Source organism: Pleurodeles waltl, chromosome 1_2, assembly GCF_031143425.1.
Source record: "Pleurodeles waltl isolate 20211129_DDA chromosome 1_2, aPleWal1.hap1.20221129, whole genome shotgun sequence".
NCBI lineage: Eukaryota > Metazoa > Chordata > Amphibia > Caudata > Salamandridae > Pleurodeles > Pleurodeles waltl.
In genome coordinates this window covers 418,032,418-418,052,893 of record NC_090437.1, presented here as the reverse complement: position 1 = coordinate 418,052,893, position 20,476 = coordinate 418,032,418, and the positions used below count along the sequence as shown (strand labels likewise).

Here is a 20,476-nt window from a genome sequence, read left to right as displayed (position 1 = left end):
TATATAATACAGTGATGTAAACAAGGTGCTATTGTCAGAAGACTAAACATTTGAAGTAAATAATTTTTGGTTTTGAAAAGTGTAATAATAATGAGAAGACAAGATAAAACTGCCCCAGGGAAACCCAGCAGCACGCCTGTCAACATTTCAAGGTTAAAATAAGGCTGGTATATGCTCAGCACAGGATACACCATCAGCAAGCCACTGAGATAGCGGAGAACAAAAATTGACAATATGCATGGATTTTTTTTTACTTTGTGGAAAATAGCTCATTGTAAGGTTCATGGGGCAGTGACATTGGTTAAAGCTGACGTGCAATGAAGCTCACTTTACAGGGAAATGTAAAGGAAAAGCGAGACAGTGCACTTTAATGCACGCTTAGCCAGAGGCATTGGTCATAATTGTTTTGTATAAAATTCCAATTTAGAGAGTCAGCTTTGAGTTAACTCCCCCAATAAACATTTGGAAATGTTGTAAGAAATTATTAGTTTTAAAGCACACAATGCAGGTAACTGGTCCGAACTGGATGGAGTTTAAAGGCAGAACACTACTTGGGTGCTCAGGACATATAGAGGGGCTGTTTTGGGTCACTAAGAATGTGGAAAACATGGCAGCAATAATCAGGGAATTTCACAGCACAGAGTAGTTTTAAAACACATTTAACATGCATGGGCAGTGCAGGGGCATCCAGGGGCACCCCTTCCGCCAGCCTTTCCCTGGCAGGGAAACCCACCAGGGAAAGGCTGGAGGCTGAGGAATCATTATCCGAGGGGAAGCACCGCTGCCCTGTTGGATAATGATTCCGACCTCCACCAGGCTGCCTGACGGAGGCAGCCTGGCGGTGAGTTAGGGCTGCCAATGGCAGCCCTCATGGTGTTCATAATGTGGCGGTGTGGCCTGCCATGCCGGCTGGCGGGTTTACCCATTCAAAATTACCACCTTAGTGCCAAATTCACAAAGGTAAACCTTGACCTTATACTTTAGGTCTACAGTTACCTTTGGGAACTGGGCCCTTAGACCTCAGGTTTAAAGTCAGACTTCAAGTCTAACTTTATCTTTTGTGAATTGGGCCCATTGTGTTTAGACAAGGGAGGGATCTTCTATGGTCACTATGCTCAGAAAGAATGATGGGCAGTTGTTTCAAGTGTTTGTCAGTGTTGTTTATATGTTCACAAGTGTAGCACTGTTCATTTGCATAGCACATTTTAAATGACCTGTATTGAAGTAGCTGATAACATAGACACCTTTATTATTACTATAATTGTGAGCTGGCTCCTCCTTGACTTTAAAGTTGCAACTTGCAGGTTAAGGAGATCTTTGAAGCAGATAGGTCGATCTGTTGACCTACAAACAGAGAAACTTGCTTCAACTCCCTACGCGCAGGAAATGAAATACTGATTCCAACACACACTCCAAGCTAGAAAAAAGGTGCACTGTGGGAACTCTGTGGATGTGCTTGTACTGGGACACTTCTGCATTCTATAGATCATAATGCACGTTTTATCAGAGCTCCATGGATGTCTAACTACTCATATAATAATGTATCACACACAGATGCAAGAGTAGTGTAAGAGCTTTGTGGAGTTATTGGGTCTCTGATACTAGGGTATGCTGCAAAGGACATTCAGCAAATATGGTACTGGTTCCAAACTGGTAAGGATTCTACGCTGGTGTTCTATGGCCATATTTTTTGTAGGACGGACTTTTGGGATAAAGAGCTATGTTTCTATTGTGCTGATGGCGAACTAGTATCTAGAGCATATTTTAGTCTGTAGAATGAGTGTGGTCCACGAGATAGTTTAGGTAGACAACATTGTGCAAGTATTTTGCTGAGGGAGGAGATGGTAACTCTGCATGGTATATTGTAACACTGACGACACTGGTAGAGCCAGAAATGAAGGTCACAAAAATGCACACACACACCCATTAATCAATGGCTGAATACTTGGGGGTGAAGTGAAAAATAAAGAGTATTTTTAACTGCAATCTCCCAATGTGGGGTTTCGAGGAAGCCGTTATTTCATTTTACTTTAGGTTTTTATATATTCCTACCTGAAGTGAATTGGGTATCACTGACAGAAGGGTTTTTCAAGGGCAAGTCGATGAGAGATCCTACCCTCCAAGGCCACACTTCAGTTTAAAGGGAAGCCTCCTACCTGAGCCTTTAAAGGCCCCGGGGATCATCGCCACACACTGCTAATTACCCCACATATTACATTGCTCATTACGTCTTCCATGGAATCATTGCAAATATCACTGCAACATTTGTGATTAAATTATTGATGAGAAAACTTCACGAGGGGTGTTCCAGTTATAGGTACCCAAGGGCACATTTATAGTAACTTGAGATAACCATTAACTGGTGAACTTCTGTTTTTTTTTTTTAGTTTAAAACATTACATTGTAGCTGAACATTTTACTTAACTATAACATTACTTTTAACTTTAGCTGTTTTCAGTTAATCTATCTATCTATCTATCTATCTATCTATCTATCTATCTATCTATCTATCATTTTTCATGTCTTACAGTCTCTTAGGGTACTTATATCAATTCACGACTGAAATTCACCTATATTTTCCAGGTTGATTAGATGGTGATTGACAGACTATTGCTAATGCTAGTGGGCATTTTTAGCAATTGGTAATGGTCTGGATTTTATATGTATTCTCCCATGCAGTGAAACTATGCTTAACTGAGCAATCTATATCTTTATTTTTCTTTGTAACAGGTTCATGGACAATGGAAAGAGTCATGTGTTCATAGTAGACATATAAGCCACAATGATAGATCGTGTAATATAAGTTTTCAAACAATGAGTTTGAGTTGTAAGTTTCATCTTATTAAGTTTGGAGACAGATGTTTTTTACGAAGAGGGTTAGCGCGATGAATAGCATGTTGAATAGAATGCAGGCGGACAGGGGTTTGATTCCCCGGATGAAACAGGATATATTTATTTCAATTTTTGCAGTTTGTATAATGTGTTTTGGTATGGGTAATAGTTATCTAGCTCCTCTTAGTTTGTATTATGCAGATTTACTTATGATTGAAATTGTGTAACTATAAACCTGTTCAGATATGAATGGCTGCTCATTGACAATGTAAGGGGAGTCTTTAAAAAGTTCTTTAAAAAATTGCTCCTATTAGGATTTTATTATTTTCTTTTAATAAGGTGGGTCGAATTGCTCTAGTGAGCACTGATGATTGACCAGGCGTAATTGCAACTAGCGGTCACATCTACGTGGCAGGAAATTTAGTATTGAGAGTGTTGCTTTAGCGCTGATGGGTTGATAGACCACGCATTAACATTTATACACTACAGCATCTTTTGCTTGTTGGTAAGTTACAATGTTGCCAGTGGTGGCTAGCTTTTGCGAATAAGTGTGTAAGACATAAGTACTGTGAAGAGTAGAAGGTTAAAAAAATGTATGCTCTTGCATGTCTCTCGATGGATCATGAAAAATAGGAAGGAGTAGGTGATCTTTAAATACAGTCCGGTATGCCCACTTGTCACTGTAGGAAGGAGTCTTACTGAAGATGGTATTCATCCTAGTCTACTAATTACGCCCACTGGCTCGGGAAGAGTTGTGAGTAGAGTCAAGCCTTCTCCAACAACCTACCATGCACACCCATTATTAAAGAGAGGAGTCTCAGCAGAGGGGACAGTTAATCCAGGATTCCTACTAATGCTGCAGACACCTGTCATCTGAGACAGAGAGAGGTCTCAAAGGAGAGGCTAGTCACTCACTACACCCTATTATGCACACCCAACATGTGAGAGGGGTCTCAGCGAGCAGGCCAGTCTCCTTCCGCATACCCTACTACACACACCCATCATCTGAGACAGCGGTCTCAGTGGAGAGACCAGTCCCTCTCCACAAACCATTCTATGCACAACTGTCATGTGACAGACAGGTCTGGAGGACAGGCTGGTCCATGTACACACTCTAATATGCACACCCATCATGTCAGAGAAAGGTGTGAGAGGAAAGAGAAGTCACTTTCCACTCACTACTACGCACACCTGCCATCTCAGAGAGAGGTCTGAGAGGAAAGGACAGTACCTCTCCACTCACTAATATGCACACCTATCATCTGAGAGAGATGTCTGTGTAGAGAGGCCAGTATCTGTTCCCACATCCCACTACGCACACCCGTCATCTCAGAGAGAGGTCTGAGAGGAAAGAAAAGTTCTTCTCTACTCACTTCTATTCACATCAGTCATCTGAGAGAGAGAGGTCTTAGTAGAGAGGTCTGTCTCTCTCCACTCACACTACTATGCACAGTCACCATCTGAGACAGATGTCTCAGTGGAGAGACTAGTGCCTCTCCACACACCCACTACACACCCCGTCATCTGACAGACAGGTCTGACAGGCAAGGACAGTCCATGTACATACTCTAAGATGTACACCGGTCATGTCAGAGAGAGGTCTAAGAGGAAGGGCAGTCCCTCTTCACTCACTACTATGCACACCCATCATCTTAGAGAGAGCCCTGAGAGAAAAGGGCTGTCCCGCTCCAGTCACTACTACTATGCACACCCATCATCTTAGAGAGAGGCCTGAGAGAACAGGGCAGTCCCTCCCACTTCCTACTACTTATAACTGTCATCTCAAGAGAGATGTCTGACACAAAAGAAAAGTTCCTCTCTACTCACTACTCAGTCATCTGAGAGAGTGGTCTTAGTGGGGGAGGTCAGTCTCTCTCCACACACCCTACTACATATACTCGTCATCTAAGAAAGTGGACTGACAGGAAAGGTCAGTCTATGTATACACCCTAATATGCACACCCGTCATATGAGATAAAGGTGTGAGAAGAAAGGGCAGTACCTCCCCACTCCCTACTATGCATACCGGTCATCAGAGAGACAGGTCTTATAGAAGAGACCAGTCCATCTACATATCCTTATATGGGCACCCGTCATCTGAGATAGAGGTCTGACAGGAGCGCCAGTACATCTACACACCCTACAATGCACAGGGTCATTTGAGAAAAAGGTTTCAAAGGAGAGGCCAGTCTATATAGAGTATCTACTATGTACATCCATCATTTGTGAGAGTGGTCTGATAGGAGAGGGCAGTACCTCCCCACACACCACTATGCCTATTTGTAACTCAAGAAAGAGCTCTGAAAGGAGAGGGTCGTCCCTTCTTACACTGTAGTAATGTTCTATTTAAGATAAAACACTGTAATTAACTTTATTCTAAATGTACAATCTCACAAATGGCTCACGAGGGCCAAATAGGAATTAAGTCATTTGAAATGTAGATTTTCCTTGTTTTAATGACAGAAAGTCTTAATTTTATTAAAGAAACGGAGGCGAGTATTATGCGTTTCTTTTCTTGCTTTATTTAAATAGCAGCAAGGAAACCAAAGGACTACAAATCCCAAAAAGGCAAAGAAAAAGAGCCAATGGGAAACAAAAGGTAGTTCAAACATGCCAACCAATCAGGGTATATGTATAACATTATTACGTCACTTGACTGCGAACAGCCCTTTTTTCCTGTGCGGAAAGTCAACTAGAACGAAACAAAGGAAAAATAGAGAATAAAATAGGAACAGCCATAATAAAGGACAATAAATCTGAATGAAAGTTCATAAGTCCAGGAAACTGAAGATGAACCGGAACAGAAGGATGAGCCGCTGTTCCAACTGTTGCTGAAGACGAATGTGAAGATGATATTCCGGTATCCAAACCGATAGGTGCTGATTTATGTGGAAGGTTGAGCTGAGGATCATGTCACTGAAGGGATGGGAAAAATAGAAAGTAGTTAAACCAAGTGGTGGGATAATACTCGCCTCCGTGTCATTAATAAAATTAAGACTTTCTGTCATTAAAACTACGAAAATCTACATTTTATGACTTATTATGCTTGTTCAAAGTGAATTAATCACATTCATAGAAACATCACCAACAGGTTTGCGATAAAATACTCCAAATACATTATCATTAGACCAATCTGCATATCTAAGAATGTCCTCTAAGCGGGAACCCTCCCAAAAGGCTTTGGATGCCATAGCTCCTCTGGAGGAGTGCGCTCCAAACATGGAGGTATCAATCCCCGCCAATGACATAATACATTAACCCACCGGGCTATCGTGGCTGAAGATACAAAATTGTAGGGTTTTTCTGAAAGAGATAAGAAGTTGGGAAACCAAGGACGTTCTTAAATCTGCAGTCTTTTGTTTGTAAACTTTTAAACATTGTCCAACACATAACTTGGGATGATCTTGAAAATATGGATAAAAGACTGAACTTAAATTTGTTTTTGTTTGACGTATCACTGTGAACAACACTCCAGATGGAGTAAACTGTTGAGATGAAATATCTAAAGCTTTAACATCAGAAAGACGCTTAATGGAAATGAGACGTAACAACATTGTTAGTTTGGCAGATAACATTTTCAATGTAAGCATTGACATCCCATAATTTTCTGTATTTAGGTAATGGGGGATTAGAAATGTTTACTCCCTTTAAAAGTTGACAAACAAGAGGATGTTCGCCCACTGGTTTTCCATTTACATAAACATGATTGGATGAAATAGCTGATCTATACAAATTAATAGCACAAAAGGTCTTGCCTTTATTAGCTTCTGCAGCTAGGAAATTAACGATGAAGGTCACATCTGCTCAAAGGGAATCAACGTGTTTTCCCAGACACCAGCCGTGCCATTAAGACCAAGCTGATTTGTAAGCTTTTCTAGTCCCTGGGGCCCATGATTGTCTGGTATGTTCTGAAGCTTCCAATGAAATGAAACGGAAATGTTGGGAACCCCCTAAATTTTCCACGCCGAAAGAGAAAGAAGATTGTTTAAAATGAGGTTGTGAGGACGGTGTGAAGTATTCAACAGAAGGTCCAGAAAAGAAGGAAGAAGGAAAGGGAAATCTATTGAAAGTTCCAAGATGGTTGGGAACCAAATCTGGGATTGCCAAAATGGAGCTATGAGTACTAGAGTGGCCTGCTGCTGTCTTTTTAGTGCTAATACCCTGCTCATCATGAGGAAAGGGGGGAATGCATAATTCAGGGACTTTGACCAATCCTGTAGAAAGGCATCTGATGCTAAGGCCAACGGATCCGGTCACCAACTGTAGAATTGAGGAAGTTGAGAATTGAGGCGAGATGACAACAAGTCGATTATCAAAGGGGCTCCATTTGTTCTGAACCTATTGAAAAATTATGGGATGAAGTTTCCAGTAGCTTGAATCTCGAAGATGGCAAGAATGCCAATCTGCTATGGAATTGAGAGCTCCTGTTAGATACTCTGCATGAACCGAAATTTGGTTTAAGAGGCTAAATTCCCAAAAGCCCTTTGTGAGTTCTGCTAAGGGTTTGGATTTTGTGCCTCCGAGATGATTTATGTATCGGACCACAGAGATATTGTCCATCCTGAGAAGGATGGCACATCAAACCTTGTTCTTTGCGAGGGTTCTGATTGCAAAGGAGCCGGCAAGCATCTCTAAACAATTGATATGCAATCTGGACTCCTCTAAAGACCATGTACCTCCAGTCGATATTGGACCACATCGGACACCCCAGCCTGTTTGGCTTGCATCTGATTTTATCACAAGATCTGGGGCTGATGCAAAGATAGTTCTTCCGTTCGAGGCATCTAAATGGTCTATCCACCACTGGAGTTCTGTTCGAGAATCGAGATCGAGAGAGATAGAGTCTGCATAAGAAAGGCCTTTTCTTAGATGTTGAATCTTTAACCTCTGTAGAGCATGATAATGCAGGGGACTTGGAAATATTGCCTGAATAGAAGAAGACAGGAGACCGAATATTCGGGCAAGTGATCTTAGAGAAATCAAAGAGCCGCGCAGGATCTGGAGAATCTCTGATTTTATAGATTTTATCTTCGCCGAAGGGAAAAGAAGAATGGCAGAGACTGAATTTATTTGGAAACCTAAGAATTCTATAAGTTGAGTAGGATGCAGAAAGGAGTTTTCTTTGTTGATGATGAAACCTAGGTCTGATAGCAGAGAACATGTTAGATTCAAGTGAGACATGAGGGACTGAGGAGGTTGGCTTATTATAAGGATATCGTCTAGATAAATAATAAGTCTTACACCCTGAGCTCTGAGAAAAGCTACAACCGGTTTCATGAGCTTGGTGAAACACCATGGAGCTGATGAGAGACCAAATTGTAGAGATGTAAAGTGAAAGTGTTGGTCGAGCCACTGAAATTGGAGAAAGTTCCTGTACTCTGGATGAATTGGAACAACAAGGTACGCGTCCTGTAAATCCAACTGAACAATCCAATCATGTTGGAGGAGGGTATCTCTGAGATGGAGGATCATTTCCATTTTGAAGTGATGATTAACTACAAAATGATTGAAAGACTTGAGGTAGATTACTGGTCGCATCTTCTTGTTCTTCTTTTGAACCAAGAAGATGGAGCTGGAAAAACGTGATGGATCTGGCTGGGTAAACAAATTTGGTAGTTTAAGAAGGAGTGAATGTATTTCTGAAGAAAAAAGGTTGGACATTTCTGTCAAAAAACTTGGAGGTGGAGGAAAAACTAATTGGACAGGAGTTGAATAAAGCTCAATTATGTAACCTTGAACAGTGTTTAAAACCCCAGGGTTGGAGGTAATTGACAGCCATTTTGGTAGAAAGTGATGAAGACGACCGCTTACAGGAATATGACCAAAAGGTAAGCTTACCTGATTGATTGGAAGGTCTGGAATTTCTATAGCCTCTGGAGCGGAAGCCTCTGCCTCTCTGCAGGTAAAATTGCGGACTATAATCGTGGTAGGACAAATTGTAGGAGCCTCAGGAACCTTGGTTGTAGTAACCGCGGCCGGCAAAGCGGTTCCTGCCTCTGCCAGCCCTGGCAAAAACATGTTGCGTAAACATTTTCTTTAAAGACTGATGAGCCTTGTCCAAAGAGGTAAAGGTGGCCACATATTTACCCAATTCTTTTAGAGATGTTTCACCAAAAAGTAAACCTTCAGTTTTGACATGAGGTTGTATCGTCGCTAGGTTTATTAATTTTGGATCAAGTTTGAGCAATAGTCCTTTTCTTCTTTCGTGTGTGAGAGTGGAGTTAGCATTTCCACGGAGGCAGACAGTCCTCTGAACCCATAACGCAAGATCTTCAGGGTCAATGAAAGAGCCATCTATCCTAGCCACCTCTGCCATATCAAAAATTCATGTAAGAGGATCGATTACATCTAAAAGTTTGTCCTGACAAGAGGACCATGCCTTCTCCACTCCTTTCTGAGGATCTTTAACAAATTTCGTAAAGAATGTGATAACGGGTTGATCAATATTAGGAGTAATGGTGGCTTTTTGGGAAAGAGAAGGGTGCGGGCATTCAGATTTTAACATGGCCCTGGTCTGCTTGTCTAAAGGGCAATTTAGTTTGGCGGAAACGTAGTCACCTACATGAGATGCACGAATCCACTCAGTAGAGTTGGGATGAAGAATTAAAGATGGATCAAACACTGGCAACCCTTTACAATCCAAGAGAGGTTTGGAATTGGAAGCCTCCAGTGAAGATAACCTGGGTTTCTTTGGAATAGGTGAAGAAGTTTTGTCATCCTTGTCAGATAGATAAGAATCTGAATCCATATCAGGTATGTCATCGTCGGTATCAGGTATGAAAGTAATGACTATAAGGGCCATAAGGTGTTTTGATTTGGATATACTCTTTAAAGACAATTTTAAATTATCCTGATTCTTTTTCGCCTTTGAAGGAGTCTTGTGAGGAGCCGCGTCCTCTGCCACATGTGAGGGAACCTCACTCACCTTGAGCGCCAATTTTTGTAAATTTTAAGATTGTAAATTTGGAGACAGGCGCTGTCTGCTTTTCCCCGCAGACTGGGCCGAAATTGTTTTATTAATCATTTTTAAAACTGAGGATTCCAAGTTTTTTGATAATTTCTGAATAGAATTGTTGACTGCCTGTTGAACAGAATTCTGAATGAAGACATTAATGTCTTGTTTAATTGCAGTGACCTCATCAGGGTCCACCTGTTGTGAAGGAGAGCTGCTAGACTCCATGGCCTGTAAATATATATATATATATATGTATAAATGTCTCCAGCAAGGTCTGTAAGGAAAAACAGTAACCACAGGGTTAAAAAATGAAGAGGGAGAAAACTCCGCCTATGGGCAGGGCCAAAAGCTGAGGAGAAACGAACCGGAAAGGTCTGTCGAATGCTTTGCTGACAGAATGTCGAGCGGTGTGGGGCAGAAAACTCTGACTGAAGCGCAACAAAGAATATGTGAAAAAGGAGCCGACTGAAACGATGTCAGCACTCCTCTAGTGCAAGAGAAATATGGCACCCGCATTTGAGAAACGGTTGAAACCGTTCAGAAGAAAACACGCACGAGGAGAAAACAGTTTTTAGTGTGCGCAGCAACCTGCCGACTAGGGGGGAAATATCGTTAAATGAACAAAATAGATGCAACACACGGTAAGTACACCAACTATATATATATATATATATATATATATATATATGTACAGTCTATAGAAATATATAAATATAAACATTAATATAAAGGAGAGAAATAAAGGTACTTAACTTGGCTGCAAGCAGCAAGAAAGGAGGGCTGTTCGCAGTCAAGTGACGTAATAATGTTATACATATACCTTAACTGATTGGCATGTTTGAACTACCTTTTGTTTCCCATTGGCTCTTTTTCTTCGCCTTTTTGTGATTTGTAGTCCTTTGTTTTCCTTGTTGCTATTTAAATAAAGCAAGAAAAGAAACGCATAATAGGTGCCTCCGGTCTTGTCATAAAATTTCATGAGTGATTTCATAAATGATGTCATAGAACATGTCATGAGTGATGTCATATGTGAGGTCATAAGTAGTGCATGGTGGGCGCACAAATTATAGTTAGTGCTGAAAACTGCTGAATTTGTGTTTTCTTTGTTCAAAACCTAAACGCTGTCAATGAGAAATTGACCTAATTATAACATAGTTTTTTTCTGTGAATAAATATATATGCATATATGTGTGTGTGTGTGTACTTTCCTGCCGTACTCTGATTGCATCCACCAGTGCAGAGCAGTGGGAGCAGGACCCACCTACATATCAACAAATAAAACTGCGTCACGATGAACAAAGAATGCTCGTACTCCCAGGGATGATAATGCCAAGAAGTTTATTGGGTGAGGGACCATAGAGATCTGGGACTTTTACCACTGGGCATTTTCCTAATACTCTTTTAATTTGACTTAAATATATATATGTACTGACAGTCGCCAGTAGGTAGTTACAATGAGGACTTACTTTCCATAGACAGAGAATTTTTTGTTTGGTAATAACTTTGGCACTGTTTGACGATTAATCTCAACATTTTCAAAACTAGTTTGACATTCACTTCAGCTGATGTCTGGAAAGTGTTGGGGTGATTCGTGTAGGGGGAGCAGAAAAAGAAGGGGGTCCCAAAACAATTTTTTTCTCTGCAATTTCCCATTGAGATTTTAGACACTACAGCTCGAACGGCTGGACAGAATTATACCAAACTTGGTAGAAGGCTAGCTCTTGGTCCAGAAAGAGCCTTTCTGTAATTTTGTGTAATTCCCTTGAGTAGTTTTGGAGTTATTAATGCAGTGATTGGCATGCCGCAACCTGACACGAAAGTTGCAGCCGCCCTTTTTATATATCGGGACACATTCCCGGGGCTTCATAATGAAAGTGTCAACTGATAGAAGGGTTCAGAGTAGAGGTACCCTGGCCCCATGGGTGTGATAGAGGGGTCGCTGAGGGACACCTGGTGGGCAAGAAATTGCCCAAAAATGTTTTTTTTCCACGGACGTGGATCCAATGCGGGGCTCAGCGCACCCATACAGCCATCAAAAAATCAGTTATGCACCCACACCAACACTCACACACCCACGGACAAACCCACACATCCAGTCACACAATCACACACCCACTTACACATCCACAGAAGCATTCACACATCCACTCACACGCTCATCCAGTCTCTGACACACCCACTCACAAACCCAAGCAACCACTCACACACATTCACACCCATAGAGACAATCAGAAACTCACTTGCACACCCGATTACCCACTCACACACCCACTCACAGACCCATACAGCCACTCTCAGAAGGAGTTATAGACTCATACATCAACTCGGCACCTACTTACACATCCACACAAGCACTTACACACGCACTTACGCACCCATCCAGCCTCAGACAATGATGAAGTGGGTGCCCTGGGTGGACTCCAGGGCACCTACTCTTTATTAGCCAGACCCCATGGGGTAGGGTCCCCATGGACGAAATCACCAGGAGGAGGGGGTTGTGTGCCTCCCTACCAGGTTGGGTGCCTTTGGGGAGTTGGCAGCATGTGTGGGGAGGGTCACAGGGAGGGGCCACAGTCCAGGCCCTGCGGCCAACCCCTGCCATGCATGGTTGAAGGCCATGCGTGGCGTATAGTGGCCGCATGCCGGGGGTTGGCCGCAGGCCACCATCTTAGACTTAAAAACTCTTCTAGAAAAAGATACATTCGAGGTGAGCAGATCCAGAGTGTTTGTGCTGTTGTAGGTCGCACCATGTGAATGCGCTGTTCTCCAGCTAAATCTGTGGAACTATTCACAGTTCCTCACTTCCTTTTTTGCAAATACAAGTGTGTGTGTGTGTGAGCACATTTGTGTTTATGTGCATATTTTCAAATCTGCCTGTTTTATTGAATTGCATCTTGAGATTGTTCATACTTTAATGTCTTTTCTATACTGTCCACTGCTCACCACATCAGTCTAGGCTGTATTCCACAATAAATAAAGAATAAGGAAAGTAATATCTTGATTACTCAGCATGCACTTTCAAAAGAAATAAAAAAGTAATAAAAATTATAGCATTGTACATTACCCAGGCATGCCAAGTGTTCCAAGAGCCAGTGACTTTGGAATTTTTTCTGGCCACTCTGGAAGCAGTGGGACCAGACCTGCACCGTTAGAAATGGAGTGTGTTGTCCATCCAGAATTGGAAACTACATAGCCACCAACTGGGAAGTTAGGATTCTTACTTTCTGTGATTCTGAAACAAAAATCATGATTTAAGAGACAACCGAGTCACTCATTGATTCCCTGCATTATGCACACATATATTAACGTTGATTCATGTTTACAACATGGAAGCTAGGGATTTGGGTTTATGATCACATTATGATTCTTCCACTTGCATCAAGTCTTTATTTGAACAGACAATGTGTTAACAGATTTCAGGAGCTTTGATCAGTTTAGAAAATTGAAGGCCACATTTGCAAGGCCCTATTGCCACCGGAGCGCCACTTTTTGTCAAATTTAGGCCCCTCCGACAAAGTTTTCTGCGTCAGAGAGTCCTGCAGTGGGTGTTGCAGTGGGCGTTCCATCGCAACATCCATTGCTTTTGGCGCTGCCCCAGATTTATGAAAAATCATGAATCTGTGGCAACGGCAAAAACTAACGCCACCCCAGGGGTGGCAATGGCATGGCAAAATGAAAAGGAATGCTTTTATTTGTCCTCGTTTTTTGCTTTTTCTATGTATACTGCAGAATGCAGCACACATATAAGACGCAAAATGCCATGGATGATTGTTTATGCGCAGGAAGGAGTACCTTCCTGCACATAAACAATCACTCCCCTCAACACAGACACCCTTGCACTATGGCGCAAGGATGCCTGCGTTGGCAAGGGCAGCTTAATTTAGGGCCGGTACAGGGGAAAACGCAGGGCTGTGCCTTATTCTTCTGAATAGGTTACAGCCCTGCATTTCAAAACTGTCTCAGTGTGGCGCTGCTGATTTTGGCGTAGCACTGAGCTGCACCAGTTTCTTGTAAATCGGGCCCTACGTTTCAGGGAGAAAATGAAGGATGAATAGTTGCTTGCCTGTCTCAATTGCTTCAATGAGACTATGGACCTAATTTAGACTTTGGCTAGCCCAGCGGTCATCTTTGTGAATTGAAAGGCTGCACTGTAAGAGCAGTTTTTTTAAATGTACTAAATGTTTAGAGGACGGTGGCTGTCTTTTTTAATGACCATCTATCAAACTTTTAACTTTTTTTGTTTTTCAGAAACAGACTCCCAAAGTAGGAGTCTCAATCAATTAAGGAATTATAAAGCATGGAAAATCACCCATGAGGGTCTCAAGGCACTGAGAGCAAGGAGAAGACAGGAACAAGAGCAATGCAGCAGCATGGGGAGAGCTGGGCCGGGATCTACTCAGTGGGTTCATGCTGCAGCATCCATTAAGTAGGTCTTGATAGGAGGGAGGGGCACTAGGAGGCAGGGGACAGGACTAGGCAGGAGGTGGGAATTAATGGGCGGCATGCAAGAGCAGCAAGGGAAAAGCAAGTAGAGAGCAATGAAAATGAGGGAAAAGCAAGAAGAAGGCACACAAAAAACAAGGGAAAAAGCAAGGAGAAAACAGTGAAAGTGAAGGAAAAGCAAGGAGAAGGCACACACAAAATGGGGGAAAAGGCAAGGAGAAAGCAGTGAAAATGAGGGAAAAGCAATGAAGGGTACACAAAAAACTGGGGGAAAGCAAGGAAAAAGCAGCGAGACAAGGGAAAAGCAAGGAGAAGGCACTAAAAAGTGTGGGAAAAAGCAGGAAGACAGGAGCAAGAGCAATGCAGCAGCATAGGGAGAGCTGGGCCTGAGACATTCTCAATAGGGTCACCCTGTGGCCTTTACTAAGTAGGTCCTGGGAGGGGCCCTGGGAGGAGGTGGACTGAGCTCTACAGAAGGCGGGAAATAACGGGCAACATTCAGTCTGCTTCTGAAAAGCAAAAAAAACTAATGACCCTCACACCCTGGGAGGTTTCTCCCAGGGTGTGGGGGGTCATTGTTGTATGTTTACTATTTCTTACTGCCATGTTTTTCCTGGCAGTGACGGACGGGGAAAAAAGGCATTACACAGTCCAGCAGGGGGACAATTTAACATCCTACCTCTGGTGGCCCCTTATCTATCAGACTATTGGAGGAAGTGTTCTGTGGACAGAGACGAAGGGAGCTACATTGATGGAATACATAAGGTCCGTCTGTTTCTAACTGAGGTGGGTGAATCAAGGGTTTGGTGTTTTTGTGATGCAGTACCCTTTCCACCAAACCAGTGAATCTCCATTACTTTATCTTTGTTTCCTCCTGACAGTTTATTTATTCAGTATTACAAAATGTATCCTTCCACCCAGTACTCAATTATAAAATGGTGACCTGGTCTATTGCTCCTATACAAATACTAAGGGGCATATTTAAGGAATGTGGCGTGGCACACAGTGCTGCACCACTTTCCTTGCTCCCTTTAGCGCCCCCTTACCACCACCATATGTGCACCATATTTAAAATATGGCGCACCATGGCGCAGGGTAGAGGGCAAAAGCATCATTTTTTTTACGCTATTGGTGTACTCTGCAGGAGTAGCGCCAATATATTAGCGCTACTCCTGCAGAGTACCTAGGGGCCCATTGTAGTCAATGGCATCTCACCTTTTAACACCTGCTCTGTATTCTCCTTATTCTCTTAGATCTCTCTTGTTTTCTTTTTTCTGTCCTACTCATACTGTTCTTTTCTCTTCTTTTCTCTGTGTAGCTTCCTCTATATTTTTCTCACTTGTCTTACCATTTTACCAGTCTTTTCTTCACTCTCACCCGTTTGTTTGTTTGTTTCCATTTTTGTTCACCTTTATCTACTTCTATACCACTTTTTTTTTTTTTTACCTTCACATTGACTTTGTCTTCCCTATTTGTCGTCCTCCTTTATTTATCTTTTTGCCACATATTTCTTTCCTTTTTCACTTCTTTTTCTCCCTTTCTTTTTCACTGTTTCCATCATTCTCTTTCTTTTTTTGTGGTATTTTAAATCTTTCTCTCCCTTACTTTTATTTTCTTTCTTGCCTGTGTGTTTTCCTTCCCCAATGTTATCTCTGTCTCCCTCTTCTTCTCTTTTTCTTTTATATAGCTGCCTGTCTCTATTGGTTATTTAAATTCTCTACCTGGAGAGAGTATTCCCTCGTTATTTATGACTTTTTAGCAAGAATTTGCTGAGCTGCAACAGGTGACAGTGATATGTCTTTTGTGCTTAAACTGACTCTCAGACTCCTTGATGCCAGCCAAATTCGAAAGGACAGTACCATAATCGGTGAAGTTGCCCCCCTGGCATCAGAAAAGAGATCATGTTCACAAGCTATTCTCTCTCTCAGAAGATCACATCGATAAATGAGGAGATATAAAGAGCAATCCAAATCATAATACATTTTCCTTGTTATATAGATGTTACCCTAAACATTACTCAATGTCTTTACTGCCTTGATAATGCACATACCTGCCATTAAAATGTGCTCCCAATACAACCTCATAATGTACATATGTCAGCCATCAATTGAAAATAGGTATCGCATATATTATTAGAAACAAATATACTGCTTTCGAAACACTTGTACAAAGTATGCTGATTGTAGTTTGTCGCTGAGGCATCGTGATCAACCTAAGGCTATGCCTCTTGTGAGCCATGGCCCTTCCCCACAATCAGCGGTGGTATTAGCACCCTACACTATGTTCACCTTTGTATATTTCTAACATGCCACAGAGGAATGTTCCAAACACACCCGTATGATGTTCGTACATACAAGTCATGGTTAAATGTCACAAATTTTAAAAAACTGTCAAACATTTATGTGCAAAAGTTCAGTGAAAACAGTTGCGATGAATTCTGACATAGATGTGCAAACACAGAAATAGTAAAAGAGTCGAATCATTTTCAGGGTAAACGAGTGATCTGGATGTGAGATAATGGTCAGAAAGAGAGCGAGTCCAGGCCTCTTTTATTATCAGTTTGGAAAATAGACACTCTCTCTTTGTAAAGGCAGAGATGAAGTTATGCATCATCATTTCTGGAATCTTAATGAAAGTTAGACATATATTAGTAAGAACAAACCTACATTTAATTTGTATAGTTTTAAGCCATATGTTTTGTGTTTTACACAAACTCACAATAATTCAATAATTTAATGGTTTTTAGCTGCTCTTATATTTTCATGTGGTTTTATGTTCCCCCAAGCTCCACCTTTGATAATGTAGATTTATGCTGGTCTCCCTCTTTCTCAAACACAACTCTCCTTCATGACACTTCACCGAATCACCTTTCTTTATGTTTTCTTCAGTTTCTAAGGCCATCATTGGAAGCTGTGAGGAATATAGAAAGAAAGTTACCACACCTACGGCCACACTTACAAGGCCTTAGACCCTCTTAGTGCCACACTACCATCATTCTTATTCTCTGGCCTCCTTAATGCCATTCTCTTTTGCAATATTTACAAAGTGGCGCAATGCTAGCACTGTGTAACCCCTGAGCCACATTATACGTGCGCAAGGTATAATGTATGCAAGGGGGGTATTCCCACACAGGGAGGCCGCAAAAAATGGCGCTGTGAAATCTACAAGATTTCACTGCAACATTTTTTCCATCATTTTTAATCAAGCAAAGTGCCACAATAACGCCATAAATTGTGATGCTATTGTGGAAACGAGCACCATGATGCGCCATATTGTAAATAGAGTGCAACCATGGTGTTGTTAGGTGGAGCCGGGGCGACGCAAGAAAAGTGGCACATCGGGACTGATGCACCACTTTCGTGTAGTTCTGGATCCTGTAATTGCCATTAACCGGATTAACCTAGAACAGTGGCAGCTCGTGCAATTTGACAGTGGTGGGGTAGTGAACTGTGGTGAGCGAGTGAACAAAGCTTCCATGTTAAAGAAATACCCTCTTTTTTAGGACTCCTTATCATATTCCAATATGAGCTTTGTGGCATGATTTCCATGACAAACATTTTTGAGGGTCAGCTACAGCACAGGCTGTTAGAGCCAGAGCCAACTACTGGTTCATTTCTGGCTCGGCTCCTACCCTTAATTTGTTGGTTCACTCACTTCCAGCGCTAATGTCTTCATTAGCACATATGAGAGTGTCTTGAAGTGTGTGAGCTCAGGATCAGTGCTGCACAGTAAAGGAATCTTTTACTGTAGTATTCAGTCTGAGCTCACATATTTAAAAAATGTCTCATAAGTGATAATGCAATTGTAAATTGTATTCATGTAGTGCTTCCTACCCCTACCAAGGTTTTGTAGCGCTTTACTCAGAGAAGCATGTCAAATTCTGTTTACGTGCAGGATTTTCAGGATTATAATAGCAGCTTTGTGTAGGCCATGAGAGCACCAGCAGGCACACACCCCACAAGCACCTATGAGGTAAACACAATTCAAAATAAAAAATGCTTTCATTTTCGCACAAGAACTGCAAAATACAAATGTTGCGTTACAAATGTTTGTGCTACATGTGCTCTTCCACTTTCTCTCTGATGATCAGGGCAGGATGAAGGAGGGCAGAGTATGTTTAGTGAGTTTGTGTAATGCTTCTCAAGGCAGGCAGCACTGGGGCTGTCTCCAATATGGAACACCCGCATCATAGGCACAATGAAGTGCTAGATCTTTCACCTGGTTGTGATTCAGCCATCCTGTGGGATTATTCAGGCACACCAAAAAAAACCTGCCTAGAAACTTCCTCACCTGAACAGCAGAAAGTGCAGTCCCACCACTCACACTTGTCATCTTCCAAACCTGCAGTGCTCAGAAAGAACAAGCAATCAGTAGCCCCTCCCCAATGCAGCACTCACTGAGTGGCTAAGGGGAGTCCTATCTTCAATCACTCTTACTTCAATGTCTGGTGTCCATCCTCAAGACAAAGGAATGCAGGCAATAAACTTCCACTGTCTAAGAAAGTCTGTGTTTCAATGTGTGTTCCTCTACTTAGGATGGCATGCATGTCAATAGGGGTTTTCATAATGAAGGGGCTCAATTGCCCAGGCTCCTGAGCAGTTCTGCCCAAGGATGTCAGCATGTCAGCATTAACATTAAAATAGATGCTAACATAGATGGAGAATAAAATATTAAAGTTCTGTCCCCTGTGTCTTCTATAACCCTCACACCTCCCAACATGCCACAGTGGTGACATGAATTGGAAGGTGTTAGACCTGGCACTCTTGGAGTGATCTACCCCTAACATTTTGCCTTCAGACCTCCTTTTTTTGATGAGTTTGTTTTTGCTGGCCTTAGAACTCTGCACACTTTACCACTACTAACCAGTGCTAGAGTACTCTGCTTAAAACATGGTATTGGAAATGGCCCTTTGTGTATGGTTATCCCTGTCTTTTTGCCTCTGACCTGTTTTTGAATGTGTGCTGCATTTCGTTTTGTAGGCTTCAGGACTCTGGGCACTTTACCACTGCTGACCAGTGTTAAAGTGCAAGTGCTCTTGGTGTAAATGGTATTGGTGATTTCTTCATCCATGATTGGCTTAATCAGTTGACTATTAAGTCCCAAGTAAAATGCACTATGAGTGTCCAGGGCCTGTAAATCAAATGTTACTAGTAGGCCTGCAGCAATGATTGTGGTAAGTCCATAGTAAAGTGCACTAAGTGTGGCCAGGGTCTATAAATCAAATGCTACTAGTGGGCCTGCTGCACTGATTGTGCCACCCACATGAGTAGCCATGTAAACCTGTCTCAGACCTGTCACTGCAGTGTCTGTGTGCAGTTTCAAACTGCCAGTTCAACCTGGCAAGTGCCCCCACTTGCCAGGCCCAAACCTTCCCTTTTACTACATGAAAGTCACCCCTTAAGTGGCCCAAGGCAGCCCCATGGGCAGGGTGCAGAGTATATAGAAGGTAGGACATGTACTGGTGTGTACTGGTGCATTTTACATGTCCTGATAGTGAAATACTGCTAAATGTGTTTTTTACCGTTGCAAGGCCTATCTCTTCCATAGGGTAACATGCTGATTGCCTTGAAATATCTTTTAAGTATAATTTCCCATTGGGAGCAGAAAGAGATGTGGAATTTGGGGTCTCTGAACTCAAGTTAAAAATACATATTTTGGTGAAGTTGGTTTTTGAATTGTAGGTTTGAAAATGCCACTTTTGGAAAGTAGGCATTTTCTTGCTTAAACAATCTGTGTTTCTGCCTGTCCGTGGAATACACGTCTGGGATAGGATGACAGTTGGGCTGTTAATGGATTTTCTCTAGACAGTCACACAGAGGGAGTTGAGGTGTGCCCTGCATTTCCTGATGGGTCTTCCTGAGCTAGAGTTGTAGGAGGAGCTGACACTTGCACCTGAATTGGGCTGTGTCTGTCCTTACACAAAGCAGTCTCCAACCCCCTGGAGTGTGTCTGAGGTCAGGGCAGGGAAAGGCAGGGTCTTGTGCACTACAAAGACTTTTCTTTGAAGCTTGCCTACTTCAAAGGCAGAAATGGGTATAAGTACAGGACCTCTGACCCCACAAAGTTAGAATCATTCTGGACTGAAGGCACTCTGCCAGGAAGAAGAGCTGGATGCTGTAGTAGGGACTGCCACTTTGTCTGTTGCCTTGCTGTGCTGGCCTGCCGCTTGCTGCTTTTGTTCTGGGAGTGAAAGGACTGGACTTTGCTTTCTACATCCTGCTTCTAAAGGTTCTCCAAAGGTTTGGA

The 20,476-nt window shown here is 42.2% G+C and overlaps 1 protein-coding gene across 1 annotated transcript in view; it reads right to left on the bottom strand.

The window, feature by feature from the left end:
* The window catches only part of PTGR1 (prostaglandin reductase 1), a 284,796-nt gene that overhangs the window by 100,957 nt on the left and 163,363 nt on the right, over positions 1–20,476 (bottom strand). The window contains exon 5 of the mRNA XM_069240499.1: positions 12,852–13,019. Within this exon, the coding sequence (XP_069096600.1) occupies positions 12,852–13,019 (168 nt within the window). The remainder of the gene's footprint in view (positions 1–12,851; positions 13,020–20,476) is intronic.